Here is a 19830-nt window from a genome sequence, read left to right as displayed (position 1 = left end):
CCACTTCCCTTGAGCTATTTGTAGGCTGAAAAAAATCCCTTTGTTGTTCACCTCCCATAAAAGCCTGAGTTGAAGATGCTGGAATGTCAGTGTTTTTCTTTTCATGAACTCACAGGAAGTGCTGAACTGTCAGGTGCTGGGCAAGTTCTTTCCTTATTGGCAGAATAGGTAGGGCATAGAGAGTGGCAGTTCGAGCTTTCCCCCCACGCAACCCTGCTGAAATATACCTCAACTCTACCCTGGCATTTTTGCTTCTGACTCAATTCTACTTTATCAGATTAACAATAAAAAGAAAATCTAATTCATGCCATTCACTTGAGGCCTCATCCAAAGCCCATTGAGGTTCATGGGAGTATTGTCATTGACTCCAAAGGAAGCTGCATTAAGCCCTTGCAGAGCATTCAGTCTAGAATAAAGTTCATAAAGCTGCTGCTGTGTTGATTATTTGGCTGTTGCATAATGTGTGAGTAATTTGGGGTGAAATGTACATTCAGTGCTGCCCTGCATATGGTACTTGGTACATCCCTGTTGTCCCAGTGGAGTGTGTCACTTCAAAGGACAACAGCAGTATTCTGCTACTGTATAGCCCGGAAACTGCAGAGGAAGGTAGAGGACGGGTTACTAAAATATATTGCTGAATTTAGATGATAAAGTAAGATCAAAGTTTTGCCTCCTCAGGCAGAGATGACAGATGTTATTTCCACCACTGAAGACAGAAAACAACTGAGGACGGGGACTATGATACAAGCGTGTTCTACTGAAGTCTGCAAGGCATCGCCAAAACAAACCAAGGACGCACATTCCAGGCATCTTTTGGTCAGAACCGAACTGTTTCCCCCAGATGTCTGGAACTGGGAGGCACAATGGAAGGGCATGTGGTTGCTCTGACTCATTGGTTGGGAGTCTGCAGTTGGAAGCGACATCAGGTGGCAAAGTTTGGACTGTGTTGCCTCCTGCTGCAAATGCAAAGTGCACTTCTCCAACCTTGTCTTCTCAGAGCAACATGGACATTAAAACCTTCCCCCTCAAAAGAACAAACAAAAACCCTGCACTGCACACCCATTTCTCCCCCTAGGGGGAGGACGAGAGAAGAAACCAAAGTGACAGATGTTAGTCGAAACTGCTTTCTGTACTACTGGAAGGAGCTCAGTTAATGTGGTGATGGGCACGATGTAAGAACCTGTATAGAACAGAATAGCGGGAAAGAAAGGGGAAAATGGAGTTCTCTTGAAAATCCCAATCTAGGATTGGAGTCCTCGGCAAAACTTCTTGGTTCTGAGAATCTAGAGGGGCAAATAACAAACTTGCCCCAAATCTTGCAGCTATTCTTGCCTCCATAGTGAGAGTCTTATGGCAACAGGTATCAAGTAGGGACTAAGGATTGTTTTTGTTTAATACAAGGGGTTTTTTGAAGTATTTCCTCTGCTCTGCCTGTACCATATAAAGTATTTTTCCTTCTCTCTCTCTCTGCATGTATACTTCAGTGCCTGCTTTATAATAACCTTTGTTTCCGGAACATACTTAGCACATGGATTTTCGGTTACACATAAGAACACACAATATTTGTTTTTCATTTTCCCTCTGTGCCTTCTGGTGATTCTAAGGAACACAGTAATCAAATGGGGGCTGGGGGAAGGAGTGTAACATGACCACCCTCTAGACTTGCTACTCTTTGATTGGCTGCCTGCTGACAGTTCTCCAGTACAATGATTAGCAACTTATCAATAAGAGCACTAGACAGACAGACAGATCAATGAGACAACCTTTAGTCCTTAGAACTGATACATATAGATATGCTGAGAGTGGAATTAATTTTTAATTCCACCCTCTAAAAATTAATGCAGGGAAAAGTTAAAAAAAAAGCTGTGTAGAATTGTGTTGCAATATGGCAATCCGCAAAAGTCAGGAAACAAAGTGATTATAACAACAAATTTAACTTTGTCTGCATTGCCCATCCGGTGTATTCTTTGGGCATAGGTTTCACATTCTAAACTGTCATCTGTTAGGCTGTGTGTTTAGCCAGATCATGAGAATAGATGCATCCCATACATGCAATATAGCTGTGCTAATGTATCTGTTGTAATGTTATGTTGTGCCTTTTCTAACTTGTTGTGATGCTGACTGTGTAATATGAGCTTTGCATTGCAATGATGTTAGACAGTTAATGTCCCAGCTTGTTTTTTTAAAAGAAAACTGGGGGTGGGGGTGGAAGATGACAATAGGAAATTAAAAAATGTGGAGCTGTTTGTGTTGCTGATTTAACAAGTGCTACAGTCTTCACCTATGATGCACATATGTTTCTTGCTTCAGAGATACCCAGTTAAGGGATTTTCCAAGCTCTGCCAGTGGAGAGGATACATTTCTTTGTTTAGCTAGTTGCGCACATAATCCCCATCCCCCTCCATTGACACAATTGGGAATCTTCCCATCCACTTTAATGTATTAACTGGATTAAGCCCTTAAATAGCTGCACAACCATGACCACCACACTTATTTTTAAATACCAAAATCTGTCCTCTGATATGTGCATGAAATTTCCATTGCAGTGGGAGTGGTGTCCATATTTGAGGGCAGAATTTGCCCTAAGAGCTTACCTAACAAAACCAATTTCTATTGTGCATGCTCAGTCCCATTTCTTCAAACAATCAGAACATTGTGTAAAAACATGGTCTTTTGCAATCTTGAGAAATCACATACTCCTCATAGACGCCTGTTAAAAAGCCAGGACTACAGTTTCAAATAGCAGTGGGGTTTTTTGTAGTTATCACAATAAAAGAAAGGGTGATCACCATTTTTTTTTACTATGGAAATATTTGAGATTTTTTTTTACCACCACCAGAGATAAAAAGGATTTTACTCAAACCTTCAATAAAAAAAAAAATCAATCGATCAATAAAACACCATCAGGCTGACCCCAAGCATGGAATATTTTGGTTAAAAGGCTGAATGTTTCAGAGAGTTGTGAGCATGTGAAAAGAGAAAATTATAATAGAAACTGTTCTGTAGCCTTACCTATAATGGCCATCACCAGGATGACTTCTATTCCATGAGTTGTTTGAGTTAATGCTATTATAACAGCATACCCCCTATATTTATGAGTATCCATACAAATACCTTATTCTGCCCCCGTGCTCATGTTTTATTTAAAGCATGCATGTTTATCTCACAAGTAGTGTTTGCTCTGTTAAGCTCACAGCATTGTCTGCCCTGTTACTGTTTTTTTCCCCATTCATGTCTAAATCCCATTCATATTACAGTTCCTTGTGCTTCCCTGTGCTTTGAATTTGGACATTTAAGAGGACAGAAAAAAAGGGCTTTTCTTCTCCTTTTCACTCCTTTTGGCAGAAGCTGGGAATGGGCGCCAGGGGTTGGATCACTTGATGATCACCTGTTCTGTTCATTCCCTCTGGGGCACCTGGCATTGGCCACTGTCGGAAGACAGGATGCTGAGCTAGATGGAACTTTGATCGGACCTAGTATGGCCGTTCTTATGTTCATGCATTTTGTGCTCTTGTAACAAATTGCTTTCGGGGGCCCAATTTTGGTCCTATGGAAATCAAGGAGAATTACTGTGACAAGGTCAGCTCTTAGTGATTTACTGAAGGTTTCTTTAAGCACTAAATTGAACATCCCAGCCCATTAATGTGGTCATCATAACATCATACAGGAACAGAACCCTATTTCCGATATGTTCTGTTACCAACTCTGGCTCATTGAGGTCCTTTCTTTTTGTTAACCAACAACTCTTTACGACTAAGCTGAACATATTTATTTTATGGCAAGTGAAAATCTCATTTTGAGAAAAAAAGTTAGGGAACTGAAACTATCTGTGCTACAAAACTGTAGATGAGGGTTACTTACTTTGTCCTAATACAGTGCTCAAGTGGAGGAATAAGGTCATTTTCTTTATCTTCAGTGTAAGGCTGAACTGTATCTGCAGAGACATTTCAGATATTTATCATGACCATCATCATGTCTGGAAGTCAACATCATGGACCAGAGCCCCACTGTGTTAGGCACTGTACAAACACAGAACAAGAACATAGTTCCTGCCCCAAAGTGGTGACAATCTACGTGCTAAATCCTCTTTCCAAAACCTGCAAACAATATTGGCATGGAATGGCAGATCAAATATTATCATATAGAGCCGATTACATTCAGGATGAGTCTGGTAATGTAATATGAGCAAAGGTGTAGTTTAAAGAAAAGTATGATAGTCTGAAAACCTCGTAAGTGGTACTTCTGTTATTTAAAAATGGTACCCTGCCATTCAGAACCACTTATGTTTTACCAATCATTTTTCCACAAAGCCTACAGTGGCACACACAAGACCTCTCTTCTTAAATATGGGACAAAACTCTTTTTAACGGGAAGTACAGCAATAAATATACATGCAATAGCTAATAGCCTCAATCAATTCCATTTCAATTAAGTCACTCAAACTATTTATTGTAACTTATGGCGGCTGCCTTGAAGTTGGGGGTGGTAAATGCACCTCTGGAGAAAATGCCACCTTCTAATAACTTCAACGACAGTTATATTTCCCCCAGCAATTTAGTAAATGACTATGCTCTTGAGAACCCCATTTTAAAGAGTACTGAGTTCAAAGGATGTTTGAATGGGGTAAGATACACAGATGGTCGTCATCTGTAATCATTATAAAGGTCAGTGACATTTCTCCAGAAGTCCAAAAAACCTTTATTCTTTTCTGAAAGTTCTGTGTAAAATATATAATAAATATCCCCAAACCCATGGAGATTCTCTGAATGACTGACAAAGGCACATGGGTAAAACACGAGAGACATTTAAAGTTCTCATGGAGTGCATCGTTTCCTCCAAATAAATTAGCCTGTTTGCCTCCTATATTTGAGTAGGACTTTCTGTGTGGAAGAAGGCCCTTTTTGCCCTGTAAAGCAGAGTGAAGTTCTGCCACCCTGGATTTGCTCTGTTTTTTGGAAAGAGATAACAGGTATCCTCTCTATCTTGCGGCAAATGGGTCCATATGAGTGAGCACCATAGATAAAATCTGCCCTTATGCAAACGGCTAGCATGAGACTGTACATCAGTTAAGTCCTACATAGATTATGTTCTGGTCCCCTACACAAGGGAAAATTTCACTCCGAATGAAGTTAATTCTGCTATCCACTTCTTCACTCTTCCTCTATTTTTGCAAAAGGCTTTACCAGGCTTTGATCCTGCCTTCCTGGTTACAAAGTACAGCTCTGGGTGAAGGTCATCATTTCAAGGAACACTACTTTTGCACATCTGGTCACAGAAAGCACAGCACCTAAGGACTCAGAAGACTCAGTTACACTTTTTAGGAGATGTTAAAGAACCCCAACTTTTCTCTAGATCAAACAAAGTTTGTACTGAGCAGGATGGCTATCTCCAAAGACACACAGCAAGCTCAGAGGAATCTTGGAGAGATTTTCTAGCCAGAATGGTGAAACTATTTGGCGTTAATGCAGTACTGCAAAATTCCAAAGATAAGAAAAGATTTAGTAGTACAAACTATTTGTGGGTGTGATGCCTTAAATTTAAAACATACTTCTGAATCCAAGCCTAATTCCAGAGGAGAAATAAATTGGAGTGATAAGAGTTGGTTGAATGGTACAAAGAAACAATACACAAAATAATAATTAGCAATTTCTCATCCACAGATCTCAACGTGTGAGCAAGTATTATTATTCCTGTTCTACTGATGGATAAACTCAGACCAACAGAGGTGAAGTGACTTGCCCAAGTTGACACAGATGTTAGTAGCAGAGGTGTAAATAGAACCTAGGTCTCTACTGCTATGCTGACAAAGGACGTCCTTGCCACAAACTGAAACTCACCGCTGTTAGAAATAATTAATAAGTAAGGATTCTCCTTGACCATAGACAACTAATAAGACTGGCTTAAACCAAAAGGTATGTTGTTGCTCTTTAACAAAGCAAAACTGAAATGTTTTTTCTCAAACTTACAAAAACATTGGAAAAAATCACAGAAAAGGTCAGCCCAAGAGGCATACGTTTCAAAAAAAATTGGGGCATATGAAAAAAAAATTATAGTTATAATAAATGTCCTCTCCTAGTGGCCCTTTGTACGATATATGTTAGTAAGTCTTCTCACTTCTGAAATAGACCACATATGGGTACCTGTTTATTTATGGAGATAACATACAACCATCATAATCATCCCAGTAGGGTGGGCTCTCAGTGAATTTGAGTAAGATGATACAAACTATGGTGCTGCTACAATTTCTCTTACCAAAGACCAAATCTTGAAAGATTCTCCTGAGCACCCACAACTCCTCACTGCAACTCTCAAGGGTTGGGCACATCAGCTCTGTTTAATGAGTGGCCAGATTGTCCATTTTACAACTAGCCATGACTAAAGGGCAGTGTGCAGATGTGCTGCCTCACGAGCAGTCCAAGGAAGGAATTGGACCATATTAGCAGCAGCTTACTATATTCTCTGCACCAACTCAGCTGTCCCCGAAGGAGCATTAAGGTTCAAACTAAGGTTATAACCGTTCCCCACCCTCTCTGTCATTTCCAGCCCATCCTGCAAGGGGAGGGGGAAATACTGAGACTGCGGGATCTACTCTGTCCCCTGCGCCTGCAGAGATGTGGAGCCTATCCAAAGTCACAACTGGTTTATGGCCCTGTGAGTCTGGACAGACCAGACCACAATCTAGCCCTTAGAAATCAGCTTTCTTTAAAGGTGTAGCAGCTTCTGGGAAACAGGGCACATTTTAAACTTTTAAACATTTCAGGTGTTTAACCTTATCTTAACCTCAAAATTATCCTGCTGCAAACCACTATTTATTGTAACTCATAATGGAAACCTAGGCAGTGGGCACCAAACCTCTAATAGTTCGGCTAGATTTGGGTTATATTATCAGGACTCTTCTTTCAGGTGTGATGCTGTTACTGTCACTGTGGAGGAAATGCAAAGGTTCTCCTATACATACCAACTGTTAACCGTATTTCCTCTTCCTGGTTGGCCAGGCCATCATAGTAATAGAGATCAAATCTCCGTTCCGTTTTCCAGTCACCTAGTAAGTCCTTTCTCAAGCAAAAAAGCACACTGAAATGGCTTTCACTGCATACGACCCAAATGGGATACCTAGGGGTCTTCAAATAGCAGCCAACCTGGAAGAAACAGAGATAGCATGAAAAACAAAACAATTCATGGTGTACAATAATAAAAACAACAATAATTTTCACTTATGTATCGCCTTCAACATTAATTAATTAAGGCTCATAGTACACCTCTAAAGCCGGTACAGGTTATTTCCCCTATTTTTGCAGTTAGGTAATCTGAGGCACAATTAGGCTCAGTAACTTGCCCAAGGTTACACACAGATATGTTTTTCACTGCAACAAAGGTGTGTTCTTATCTTGGGTTAATTAACAGGGGTTAAATTAGAAGTGAAGACACTGCAACTTGGCCTTTAACTCAGGTTAGCAGTTTGAGTTAAAGCCTACAGGGGAGCCTGGGGTTAAACTCAAGTTACTAACCTAAGTTAAAAGCCAATTTACTGTATCTTCACTGCTATTTCAACCTGAGTTAGCTAACCACAATTAAGAACACCTCTTTTTCACAGAGGGCGAAATCCTGGCCTGACTGAAGTCAGTGGCAGAACTCCCATTGGCGTCAATGGGCCCAGGATTCCATCCCTGGAATTCAGAAGAAAGGAGAATCCAGTTAGCTGCCGTAGCTACTAAACCACACTGAAAAGAGCAGAGTAATATGAAGATCATGATTTAGTTATTCCAAGGTGCTGTACAGACATATTGGAAGACTAAATCCCCGTTCTGAAGAGTTTACAATCTAATATAATCCCTGCATTTCAACACATTTTTTCATTGGCATTTCAAATTCAGGGGTTTGGGTTTTGTTTTGTTTTGAACGAGTAGAATAAAACAATAAAATCTTTTCACATTGAACAACCTTTTCCATTGTTACTAAAACGGAAGGCTTCTCAGAATCTCAGATGGAGTAAAATCAACACATTATTATTGGGCCGCCTTTGACGAACCTCAGTTCTTTCTTTTTAACCTTCAATTGTAAAGGCCTTATCATGCGCTTAAGTCACATGTGCAACTCCTGCTGACCTCATATGGAAGTTCTACCCTCAGACTAAAGGCACAACATAAGTATTCTTCGTGGGGGGAAAAAAGTGTACTTTACTTGAATAGCCATTATTTTTAAATCTCCCAACAGTTTGAAATATAAGTAAATACAGTATTATTGATATTTTTTGAATAATCACCTAATTTATCATCTAATCTAATCTAATCTATCTATCATTGGGTTTTATCCTGCTGCCCACCACTGTAGAATCTGACCACCTTCCACGTAAAATCAATAGCAATAGCAAAGTCCCTACTGGACTTCATAGAGTCTCTGACACGTCTTCCTTTTTGGGGTAAAAACTCTTCTTGGGGTGCATGTTTTATATATATATTCTGGTGTTTACAACATACTGATAGGTAAATTATTTAGGCCATGCTCCTATATCCACTGAAGTCAATAAGAGATTTGAGATTTTCTTTTCCTGCCTTAATCTGTTCCATGATGAACACCATCCCCTTCCCTCCCCAAGTCCTGGGTTGCCCTTTTACGATGACACCCTCCTGAAATCAATGCAATGTCCAGAGGTATTGGTTCACAGTGAGCAACAGCAGATGTGTTCACTTACTGGGACCAGACTATCATGCAGTACATTTTACAGCAGGGAGCAAGTTCAGGATTTCAGCCCCTCTACTAACATGTAAATGGGTAAATATAGTAGCTAGATTGTTTAATGAATCAGGAACACCTTTCTTTTTTCTTCCTGTTGGGATTTTAGTTTTCAGCTATAAAGGATATTTAGTTATTTGCTATATTCCTGTAATTGAAATATGGCATCTTGTCACAAAGCAGCTTTGTTTTTCCCATAGAACTACTGACAGTTTTATCTTCCAGAAATTATTTAGGGAAACTAAAGACAAAAATAAAACTTCTATTTTAATAGAATAGCTTTTATTATTACTATAAGTATTTCTATTGAGGTACTGCCTAGAGACCCCAATCCTATTGTGCTAGGTGCTGTACAAATCTTAACTTTAGAACTGCTTAACATTAGAATAAACGAGGAGTACCTGTGGCACCTTCGAGACTAACAAATTTATTTGGGCATAAGCTTTCGTGGGCTAAAACCCACTTCATCAGATGCATGCACTGGAAAATACAGTAGGAAGATATATATACACAGAGAACATGAAAAAATGGGTGTTGCCATACCAACTGTAACGAGACTAATCAAATAAGGTGGGCTATTATCATCAGGAGAAAAAAAACTTTTGTAGTGATAATCAGGATGGTTCATTTCAAACAGTTGACAAGAAGGTGTGAGTAACAGCAGGGGAAAAATTAGCATGGGGAAATAATTTTTAATTTGTGTAATGACCCATCCACTCCCAGTCTTTATTCAAGCCTAATTTAATGGTGTCCAGTTTGCAAATTAATTCCAATTCTCCAGTTTCTCGTTGGAGTCTGTTTTTGAAGGTTTTTTTTTTGCAGAATTGTGACTTTTAAGCCTGAAATTGAGTGACCAGGGAGGTTGAAGTGTTCTCCAACTGGTTTTTGAATGTTATAATTCTTGATGTTTGATTTGTGTCCATTTATTAGGTCCTATGATAGCGTCCCTTGAATACATATGTGGACAGAGTTGGCAATGGGCTTTGTTGCAAGGATAAGTTCCTGGGTTAGTGTTTTTGTTGTGTGGTGTGTGGTTGCTGGTATTTGCTTCAGGTTGGCATGTCTGTAAACAAGGACTGGCCTGTCTCCCAAGGTCTGTGAGAGTGAGGGATCGTCCTTCAGGATAGGTTGTAGATCCTTGATGATGCGTTGGAGAGGTTTTAGTTGCGGGCTGAAGGTGACGGCTAGTGGCGCTCTGTTACTTTCTTTGTTGGGCCTGTCCTAGAGTAGGTGACTTCTGGGTATTCTTCTGGCTCTGTCAATCTGTTTCTTCACTTCAGCAGGTGGGTATTGTAATGAATAAACAGTGAAGAAAACAGTGAAGTGAAGAAACAGATTGACAGAGCCAGAAGAATAGCCAAAAGAAGTTTGGATATTTATATGGGTAATGAGAATATCCACAGTTACATTAGGGTGAATAAAAATATATGAAAAGGCTCTAAATCCTCATCCACTGACTAAAACAAAACCTTCCCTTGGGGCTGGTTTTCCATAATAATTGTCCTTTACGTGGCTTCTTGCAACTCTCCCTAAAGCTTCTGGTGTTGGCCACTGTCAGAGAAAGGATTTTGGACTACGTGGACTGCTGCTCTGGATCTGATCTGATCATTCCTTCGTTCCTTCGTTCCTGGGACTGAATAAAGAGGTCAGGAGAGGGTTCTAGCAGGTATATTTGCTACTGTGGACATTATGGTATATATTGTATATATAATGCTGCTTCCAATTCTCAGGCACATTGCCTATAGCCACCAATGTGAGCTAATCAGCAGAAAAAATACAGCATATGGTGTGTAGCCCATTCTATTATAAAAATCTCAACAAAATTCTCAGCATTGTGAATTATGCACTTTTGTTAATAAGAAATGTATTTTGCATCTGAAATGTTATATAAATACAAAATCAAGCATCTTCCTGAAGCAGAGTTCCTTGTGATGTTAGGAAACAATTCTCTAGATCAATAAGTAACTGACTCATTACTTTGTTAATGTCTATATAACACATCCTTTTATTCAATAGTTTGGAGAGGGAGGGTTTGTAAATTCTTGGCTCAAAAGTACAGAAGAAATTTTGCAAAGTTAAAAGCTAAAAAAATAGAACATAAAAGGAATAACAATAAGAGAAGTACATAGATCCAAGATTTCAAAAGATTTCAAATAAGAGGGAAATTGATGAAAATATTTCACTTTACAAAGATGCTTATATTAGTATTCTTGTAAATCAAAGACAAATGTGAACAGTGACTTCCTTGTAATGCTGTCATCCCATAAATGGCTGCTAAAATAATGCCCAAAAGGCTTCAAACAATATGTGCTGATGTGAGATTAAGGAAATAGAAAAAGGTTTCCAACCAAAGTTCCACTTTAGCTCTTATTCACTCGAACAGTCCCACTGATGTCAATAGGGCTGCTCATGTGAGTAAGGCTTGCAGGACTGAGCCTCAGATATGTATATTGCACAAAGAACTAAAAGCACATACTGCATTAACATAAGCGTTCCACTAGTGTTTAAAATGCTGCATGCCAAATCCTCAGCTATTGTAAACAACAGAGCTACACCAATTACACTAGAGGAAGAGTTGGTCTTAACTGTATCATAAAGTAGTGTTATTCGTAGGACTGATAATCAAGGGCTTCAATGAAACAAATACTATCAGCTTTCCCCAAGATTTGAGACCAGAGACCAATAACACAGTGAGAAGGGTAATATGCTACACTAAAAGTGGAATTTTCACAAGTACTCATTTGCTGGCCTAACTTGCTTCCATTGAAGTCAATGGTCAAACTTCAAATTTAGGCCAACATTGAGGGCTTTTAAAAATCCCACCCTGGGATTTCTGATGTAGTCACCTATTTCTGATGTAGTCACCTTCAAGAAGATAATGGCAGTCAAATACCCAACGTTTTCTGCAAGAGGAGATGAATGCTGTACCCATGCCTCTTGCTGGCCAAAGAAGCCAGTTGTTTGCCCAGCCTCACCCACTAGTAAGAAGAGCTTGCATATTTTCCTGATGTCTCACACTCAGGAGACTCATTCATCTTTGTCTGCTGAAATCACACTGATGCACATGCAGAATTCAGAGTATGTAAATAAAAACCCAAAGATTCCCTTCTCTCCTCTTGGTCTGCTGAAATCCTTTAGGCAGGCCTATTTACTTAGGCCATGTCTACATTTACCGGTAGATCAGCACTGCTGTGATTGATGCAGCAGTGTCGATTTAGCGGGTCTGGTGAAGACCCGCTAAGTCAATGGCAGAGCACTCTCCCGTCGACTCCGGTAATCCAACTCCCTGCAAAGAGTAAGGTAAGTCAGTGGGAGAGCATCTCCCATGACACAGTGCGGTGTAGACAGCGCAGTAAGTCGACTTAAGCTGCGTCCACTTCAGTTACATTACTCATGTAACTGAAGTAGCAAAACTTAGGTCGACTTACCACGGTAGTGTAAACCAACCCTAAGAGCTTGCAGAGAGATCTGGCTCTTGGACTTATTAATATTTAACAATTGTCATTTTTGTTATGGGCCAGCCATATGCTTTGTACTTTACAGGAGACAAGTATGAAGAGAGTCCCCTCTTAAGGAGCCGATATTAGTATCACAAATTAATTAAATACTATAATGCATCAGTTTTAAAATATTTCATCACTTTTGACAGATGCTTATTAATCTATTGCAGGCAGAAAGGTGGGGGGAATATAGGGAGTTAGGTATCTTCTTATGCTGCATGTTTACAATCCTACAGAGACTTCCCTACCACGGTGCCCCTCCCTTACAAATCCCTTAAGTACCCTCATAAATTTCACTGAGGCAATTTTCATCTTTGGAAAATGTCAACCTTTCAGAAGAGAGCACCTGCAAAGAAAGACTCATTTCCAACTCTGTGGGTGGTCTTTTTAACCATCTGACTTAATTTCATACTTGCACAATGGCAAATTTAACTCTCCTCACCAACACTTACTGTGGCAGAATCATTTCCAATGTATCTGCCCTTGTGAAAGTTCCTGAATCTGCACATATTTCACCGTTCATAGCTTATCTTCTTATAGCACAGGACAACTGCGTTCTTGCTACGTTTTCTTCAGACACAATACATATGAGGCAGAGGTTTTTTTTCCTGTTTTTGGTGCTTTAGTAAGGCACACAGCTTGAGCAGATACAAATTAATGTTCTCATCATTCTTTGTAACGTTTATAATTCAGATGGGAAGAGGATGCAACATCAGAAAAAACAAGATGACTGAATGGCCATGGCTGATGTGGTTGTTTTTTTAGTTCCATCTTATCTAGCACAGTTTTTAATTTTTCTGCTTGCTGTGTTTTACATTATTTAAATTTGAATTGTATTTATTTATAATATCAACCCTGCCATTTCCTGCCTTATTTTTGTTTGCCTGGGTACTGCAACACTTGTTACAGTGTTACACTTACAAGCTCCCCTCCTGCAAAGTCCCATCTTGCAAAGTTGAGTAGAGCTCGGGGGGGGGGGGAATATGGGTTTACTGGCAATTCTGAAAAAAAAATTGTTTTAATTCTTTTGGGAAAACCAAAACGTTTTTTTCAAAATCTCCAGTGAATTGAAAAGTAAAAAAAATCCTCTGTGTAGGAAAAAAAAAGTTTTATTTTGACATTTCCAAAATATTTTGATTTTTTTCAGTTCAATTGAATCTATTCAGTGGACTCAATATGAATTTGCAAATAGTTTTGGGTCAACAAAACTGCATTTTTCAGCAAATATATTATTAAAATTTCACCCAGCAACACTGCTGAAGTCAATAGGATTCTATGTGGGTACAAAGGCCCAGCCATACAGATCACTGTCTGGGATCAAGGCAATAGTTTGCTAACTCATTAATGCCCCTTTTAAAAACTCCCCAATCCTACTGAACTCAGTGGGATTCACTTTCATAGAATCATAGGCAAGTAGGGCTGGAAAGAACCTCAAGAGGTCATCAAGTCCAGTCCCCTGTGCTAAGGCAGGACCAGTAAACCTAGACCATCCCTGACAGGTGGTTGTCCAACCTGTTCTTAAAAACCTCCCATGATGGGTATTCCACAACCTTCCTTGGAAGTCTATTGTAGAGTTTAGCTGCTCTTGTAGTTAGAAACTTTTCTAATATCCAACCTAAATCTCTCTTGCTGAAGATTAAGCCCATTACTTTTTGTCCTGCCTGGATAAAATGGATGTAACGGTGTGATAGGACTCAACCCCCATCACCTGCAAGGCAAGGGGAAGAGTTCCTATTAGTCATGCTCTGCTCCTAGGGGGTGATTGACTAATTGCCTCCTGGCCAGACAAGACAGAGCTATGCCTTATAAGTAGACTGAGGGAGCTCATATGGGAACAGACTGCGGAAGAGACAGGTCTCTGGCAAACAGAAGTCCTGGGATAGGGTTTAGTAGACAAGAAGCAATGGAGAAAGGACATTACAGGAGCAGGTCAGGCTCCTACAGGGGAAGCCCTGAGGTAGGGCCAACAAGGAAACTATCATGAAGCCTGAGAGGGGCAGAAGGGCTTATCCCAGAAGGAGTTTTTGTGAGTTGCCTGGAGTGCCAAGCCAGAGAACATCTAGGTGGGAGATGGGAGAAGAGGCAGGCTGAGAAAGGCTATTGTAGGTGCAAGGGAGAGCCTGATATGGGGACACCAGAGACACAGACCCTGTGCAATGCTACGACCAGAGACAAGGGGGCATCCATGAGGGGTGGACGTGCTACTACAAACGGATATAATTAGCCGGTGCTTAAGTGTTTACAGGAAATTGCACATTGTCTGTTCTATCAACAAAGGTTTTGATTACAATGACATTTGCTGTCAGGCATTAATATTAAATGATGTTCCCACAACGTTAGTCTGAGGAGTCGATACTATAAAAGAAGATTCCCTTTTTACATTCCTTGGGACATCTACAGTATCACAGCCTCAGCATACTTGTTCCACCTGCAATAAAACACTAGCTCACTCCCCCTGGGTAATACACTATTTAGTATACTTGCAATTATATGTTTTCCAGTTCCAGGTGGCATGAGGGGCAGAGCAGTTGTGGCCATTAAAATGTAGCAGGTTTCAAGTAGATTAAAGAAAACAAAATTCAATTACAAATGTTTGGGAATATTGATAAATAGAAGAATATGCCAGCCCTGCCAGAAACAAAAACGTTTTAAACAGAGATCTTTGAGTTCAACTAGAAGTAGACAGTCATTAGTATAACAGAAACAGTATGTAATTTATTAATATTATTATTTGTATTGTGGTAGCACCTAAGAGCTCTAGTCATGGACCAAGACCCCACTGTGCTAAGCGCTGGACAAACACAGAACAATATGGCACTGGATAGTTTTGATATAGAAGAAGAACTGTCTCACATGATGAAATAGGAAACAGATGAAAAGGTGAAAAATAATGGAGAGGAATGGAAAAAGATTTGGGTCCAATCCAAACCTCACTGAAATAAGTGACCAAACTCCCTTTGACTGCAGTGGGCTTTGAACAAGACCCTATATGCAGCCACAACATACAATTATTACCAATTATTATATCACTGGTGCCTTACACAGGTCAGATTAAAGAGATCTATAGCAAATGAAGTGATGGCTGTGGGTCAAAGGCCATATGCAACTTGTGCTCAAAAAGGCATGCAGACATCATGGTGCTGAGTGAAGCCTGTCATCCAAGACAGACAGGTAATAATAATGAATTTCCACACCAGTTACAGGCTTCACCAATCATAATTTGCAAGTGGTAGGTCCAAAGGCTGGTGATTGTAAGCTCTTTGGTTCTTCTCATCATGTGGATGCAGTGTTTAATTCAATGGGACCCCACCCTGACTGGGGCCTTTAGGTGCCACTGCAATGTAAATAATACATGTAAAAATAACAGTGGTGGTTTTGAGAACAGAGGTTGGTAGTGCAAAGTTTAACATTTCATTTTCAAGAAGTCAAGATTTACTCGCAGTGACATCAGAGACAGTCCAATGCTACAGAAATTTGGGCTATATTTGACCAAACTCTTTCTGCTATAGATGCTTGCAAAATCTGTGAAAATCTCTAAAATCTAAGGTTTAAATAAAGAAATGCTGCAATCTTGTTGTTTTGTCTTTTCTTAAACAAGTCAGTGTTAATATCCCAACTGTAATGACCAACCCTATGAAAACAAATCCACGGATGAGATAGAAGACAAAAAGTTTTCTGTAAGGAAACACATTTCATTTCCAAGCTAGAAAGGGATTTGAATAAACAAGGAGTCAAGAACAAATTTTTTTAAATGATGGATACCTTAAGATGGAACACACATTTTTCTCCATAATGGAGCTCACCAGTAATTTATAGAGATATTACAGTGCCTTTGCAGAATCCATACATGAAGCAGAATCTCTACTGCGTGCTCATTACCGAACAATAAAAAGCCAAACTGATGGATAATAAAGCTTGCCCACCAGTTCCCGTTTTGCATGTACATATTTTCATGACTTGTTTCTTAGCTAAGATGGTTGGATATCTTTTTCCCCCAGATGAGTTGCTTCTAATACATTTAAGTGCAAGAGGCACCTGCAAAGCAGACAAAAGGTTATGGGAAGAGTGTTGCACAGGGCAGATAAACAGATGAAGACAGAGAATATGCAGTGAATTTGTGAGTTAATGTAAAGCAGATCTTGTTAGTGCACACAGTGTGCTGGCTGCGTCAAAGGGGTTGAAGCTAATATTTCCCATCAGTGGTATTTTAATGAATAAGCTGAGTTAACAGATAACTGTCATTGTCCCAGTTTTCTAAATCAAGAAATGAAGGTAGAAAAGTTTGCTAACATGCTCATTGCCACCACAGTGGGAACCATTGGCAGAACCAAGATTAGTTCTTGATTTCGAGTCCTCCTATCAGATCACATGGCACTTAACACGTTAGGAAAAAGTGGGAAAATGAGGAGCTAAAATGACCAAGTAGCTATGGGAAAAGGCAGTGAGAGTTAAAGACATGATAGTGTCTGGATCATGGCAGCGGAGGCTAAAATTGAGTTTTTATGGTGTGCACTGTATTCAACTATAGAGTAGCTCTGTTGCTTTAGACTTTTCAAGATAGACTTGACAATGGGCACAATCCTACACTTGGGAGGTTGACTGGATATGACCTCAAAGTACTTTTCCATCCCTACGTTCTGATTCTGTGATTCACTATAAGTCTCATACATGAGCCTCTAACTGTTGAAAAAATTACTGTTCTTATCCATTTCTAGTTCCAGTTACCATCCTCATTGCCACACTGTAATTTCATGCAGAACCTATTTACTGAAATGCTGCTAAGAAGGAAACAGTCAATTCTAAAGACTTAGAGCCCAATTCTGCTCTCAGCTACACCAAAGTAAATACAGTGTAACCTCACCCACTTTCCTGGTGCTACTCTAGATTCACATTGGTGTAACTGAGAGTAGAACTTGGCCCTTAATTCTGAAACCATGACAATGAGTTCCAGGCCTGGTGACATGAGTCCACTGGAATCCGATTTTTGTTACATTCCCTCCAGTGTGTATTGTGTTGTACTCGAAAAACTCAAATGTACAGCAGTGACAGATGTTCCAAATAAAATATAAGAAAGTTTGCATCAGATGCTTGAATTAGTGTAGACCAAAAAAAAAAAATGAAATTATGTCTACTGGGGTTTCTGCAACTGAGTAAGAATAATTGACTTGGAAAATATATCGCTGATCATGATTCTAATTCTCAAGCAGCTGCATATTCATAGAAGGCGCCACATCCCTTAAGTTTAGTATCTGAAGAATAAGTTGAAGAGGTCAGGTTTTCAGATGTTTTGGGATTTGGTAATGTAGAATTTTTGGGGGAGAATGGAGGAGTAGATGAGTTATCATCTATACTAACCTCACTTAATGTTATGCTACATACAACACATCTTCCACTCTGGAGCATGGAAAACATCTGTAAGAGGTGCTAATCTTTTTGAGGTTCAAGTCAAGGAAGTGATACATTCTTTATAATAATACTAAGGAAGGACTAGAAGCATGAACCAGATAAAGCACATGTTTTCCTTGCTTTGTTTTGATCAGTATTCATCAAATTTGGACATTAATATCATATTGGGATATTTTCTTGACTTTATTGTTTTAGTCCTGAATACTGTAGTAGTCTTTTTCCATTACAAAAACGAAACACTAGAATTTATCAGTGTTAAGAAAATCCCACTAACTTCAGCCATATGGGAAACATTTAAAGTCAGGATTTGTTTTCAGATACATTTATTTGCATTTGATCAGTTAAAACAAATTATTAGCTAATTACTTGATGGGTGTCTTTTCATAAATTCCTAAATTGAAAAGGCCAGAGGGAACATTGTGATCATCGAGTCTCATCCCCTGTATAGCACAGGCCATAGAATTTCCAACACTATTCCAGAGTCAAGCCCAATAACTTCTGGTTGTGAAAGAACATATCTTTTAGAAAGACACCCAGTCATGATTTAATGACTTCAAGTGATGGATAATCCACTACAGCTGTACATAAATTGTTCCAGCAGTTAATTACTCTCACTGGGTTATTTTGGAAATTTCAATCTAATTTTGCATTTTCTTTCTAAATGAAACTAAAATATTATTTTCAAAATTAAATGTCGAAAAGAAACATGTCCCTTTATGTTGCCAGATATTATCATTGTCTTTTATTAGTCTAGCAAAATGAAGACTAAGAAGGGATTTGATTCCTCTCTACAAATACATTAGGGAGGTAAACACAAAGGAGTGAAAGAGCTATTTAAGATCAACAACAATGTTGGCACAAGAACAAATGAGCATAGGCTGGTCAGGAATATTATTGGGCTGAAGGTTAGTGGTAGGTTTCTACACATTAGTGGAGTGGGGTTCTCAAACAGCCTCCCAACAGGAGAAGTGGGGACAAATAACCTAAGTTCAAAACGGCACTTGATAAGTTTAGATCTGTGATTATATGATGGTGCTATTGTAATAGCAGGAAACTGGACGCAGTGAACCAGGAGGTCCCTTCCAGTCCTGTGTCCTATGTTCCTGTTATTATTAGTGGTAGTAGCAAAATTATATGGTGGCATCACCTAGAGGATTCATCCAGGCCGGCTCCCCAATGTGCAATCACACAGTAAGTGAAATATAATGTCTTACTGCAAGCATCCAGTCCATGTCAAGTTTCAGATTTGTAAATTGCTTCCTTTTTAAACTAAACTCAAAAGCAAATGGTACATACCTGGCAAACATCATAGTGCTCAAAGAGAGACAGCAAGCCGATATCACTGCGGTTAGTGATTCCTTTCAAAACTGTGATATTTCCATTTCCAGAGTCCAGCTCTATTACATCATTGAACACGTTGGACACAGCTTTACCAGTCAGCAGCAAGTTCACAAGTTCCTGTTTATAATATAAAAAAAAGTCACCAACTATACATCTCGCCAGCTCACTAAGAATCAACACAACACATTGTGGTAACCACAGCTTTTACTGAAGTGGGGAGTTACCCTTATTTGGAATAAAGGCATTAGCTAAGCAGTGGGCTTTTCAAAGGATGTGCTTCAGGATTCCTACCCCAAAGTGCAATGAAGAAACATCAACTGGATTTAAAAGGCCAGCCAGATTAGGGCAGGAAAGCCAGTTTACATCCAATACAACCTTACATCCAATACTATTCTCAACCTTTCTAGGTTGGCACCCCTTATTCTAAGTCAATCATTTTCACTAGCCCTGACATGTTCTGTAACAGTAAGAGTAAAAAATGTATCAGCATAAATGCTAAGCCTATGTAATCGATGTGTGCGTGTTTTTCAAGAGGCTGACATACTTGAGCTTGAAGGGTGAGCAGATGCAGGGAGTGGGGGAGCGTGATTTTCTTTGCTTTAGATTGTAATAAAATTTTCACTGGCTAAGGATACCCCCACCCCCAATTGACTTACATTACCCTGTCCCCTTGAGGGGCTGCAACCCACTGGTTGAGAAACATTGCAATACCAGAAGACATTATCAAGATATGGTTAACTAGGAGTTGAGTAAACAAGTATTTTATAATATTTTCCTGACATTTCTGCATGTGTGTGGGCATACTTTTTCTATCAGATTAGATTTGCCAAAAGGTTTACTAACTTTTGTG

General features: G+C 39.4%; 1 protein-coding gene and 1 long non-coding RNA gene across 4 annotated transcripts in view; one reads left to right on the top strand and one right to left on the bottom strand.

The window, feature by feature from the left end:
* MINDY4 (MINDY lysine 48 deubiquitinase 4) overlaps window positions 1-19830 on the bottom strand; it is a 95315-nt gene that overhangs the window by 4570 nt on the left and 70915 nt on the right. For both annotated transcript variants that reach the window (XM_048837450.2, XM_048837449.2), the window contains exons 16-18: window positions 18936-19097; window positions 6959-7139; window positions 3862-3934 (exon numbers count right to left, since the gene is read on the bottom strand). In XM_048837450.2, the coding sequence (XP_048693407.2) occupies window positions 3862-3934; window positions 6959-7139; window positions 18936-19097 (416 nt within the window). The remainder of the gene's footprint in view (window positions 1-3861; window positions 3935-6958; window positions 7140-18935; window positions 19098-19830) is intronic.
* Window positions 1-19830, top strand: part of LOC125631170 (uncharacterized) — a 92550-nt gene that overhangs the window by 69449 nt on the left and 3271 nt on the right. The window contains exons 2-4 of one of the 2 annotated variants that reach the window (XR_007354872.2): window positions 5661-5912; window positions 10269-10399; window positions 12927-13095. This is a non-coding gene — a long non-coding RNA (uncharacterized LOC125631170). Of the gene's footprint in view, window positions 1-5660; window positions 5913-10268; window positions 10400-12926; window positions 13096-19830 lie in introns of those variants that run through there. The other variant, XR_007354870.2, reaches the window with a different exon arrangement.

This window comes from Caretta caretta, chromosome 2, assembly GCF_965140235.1.
Source record: "Caretta caretta isolate rCarCar2 chromosome 2, rCarCar1.hap1, whole genome shotgun sequence".
Lineage (NCBI taxonomy): Eukaryota > Metazoa > Chordata > Testudines > Cheloniidae > Caretta > Caretta caretta.
Note: the sequence above shows the minus strand (reverse complement) of the source record. Positions and strands in the feature narration are given on the sequence as shown.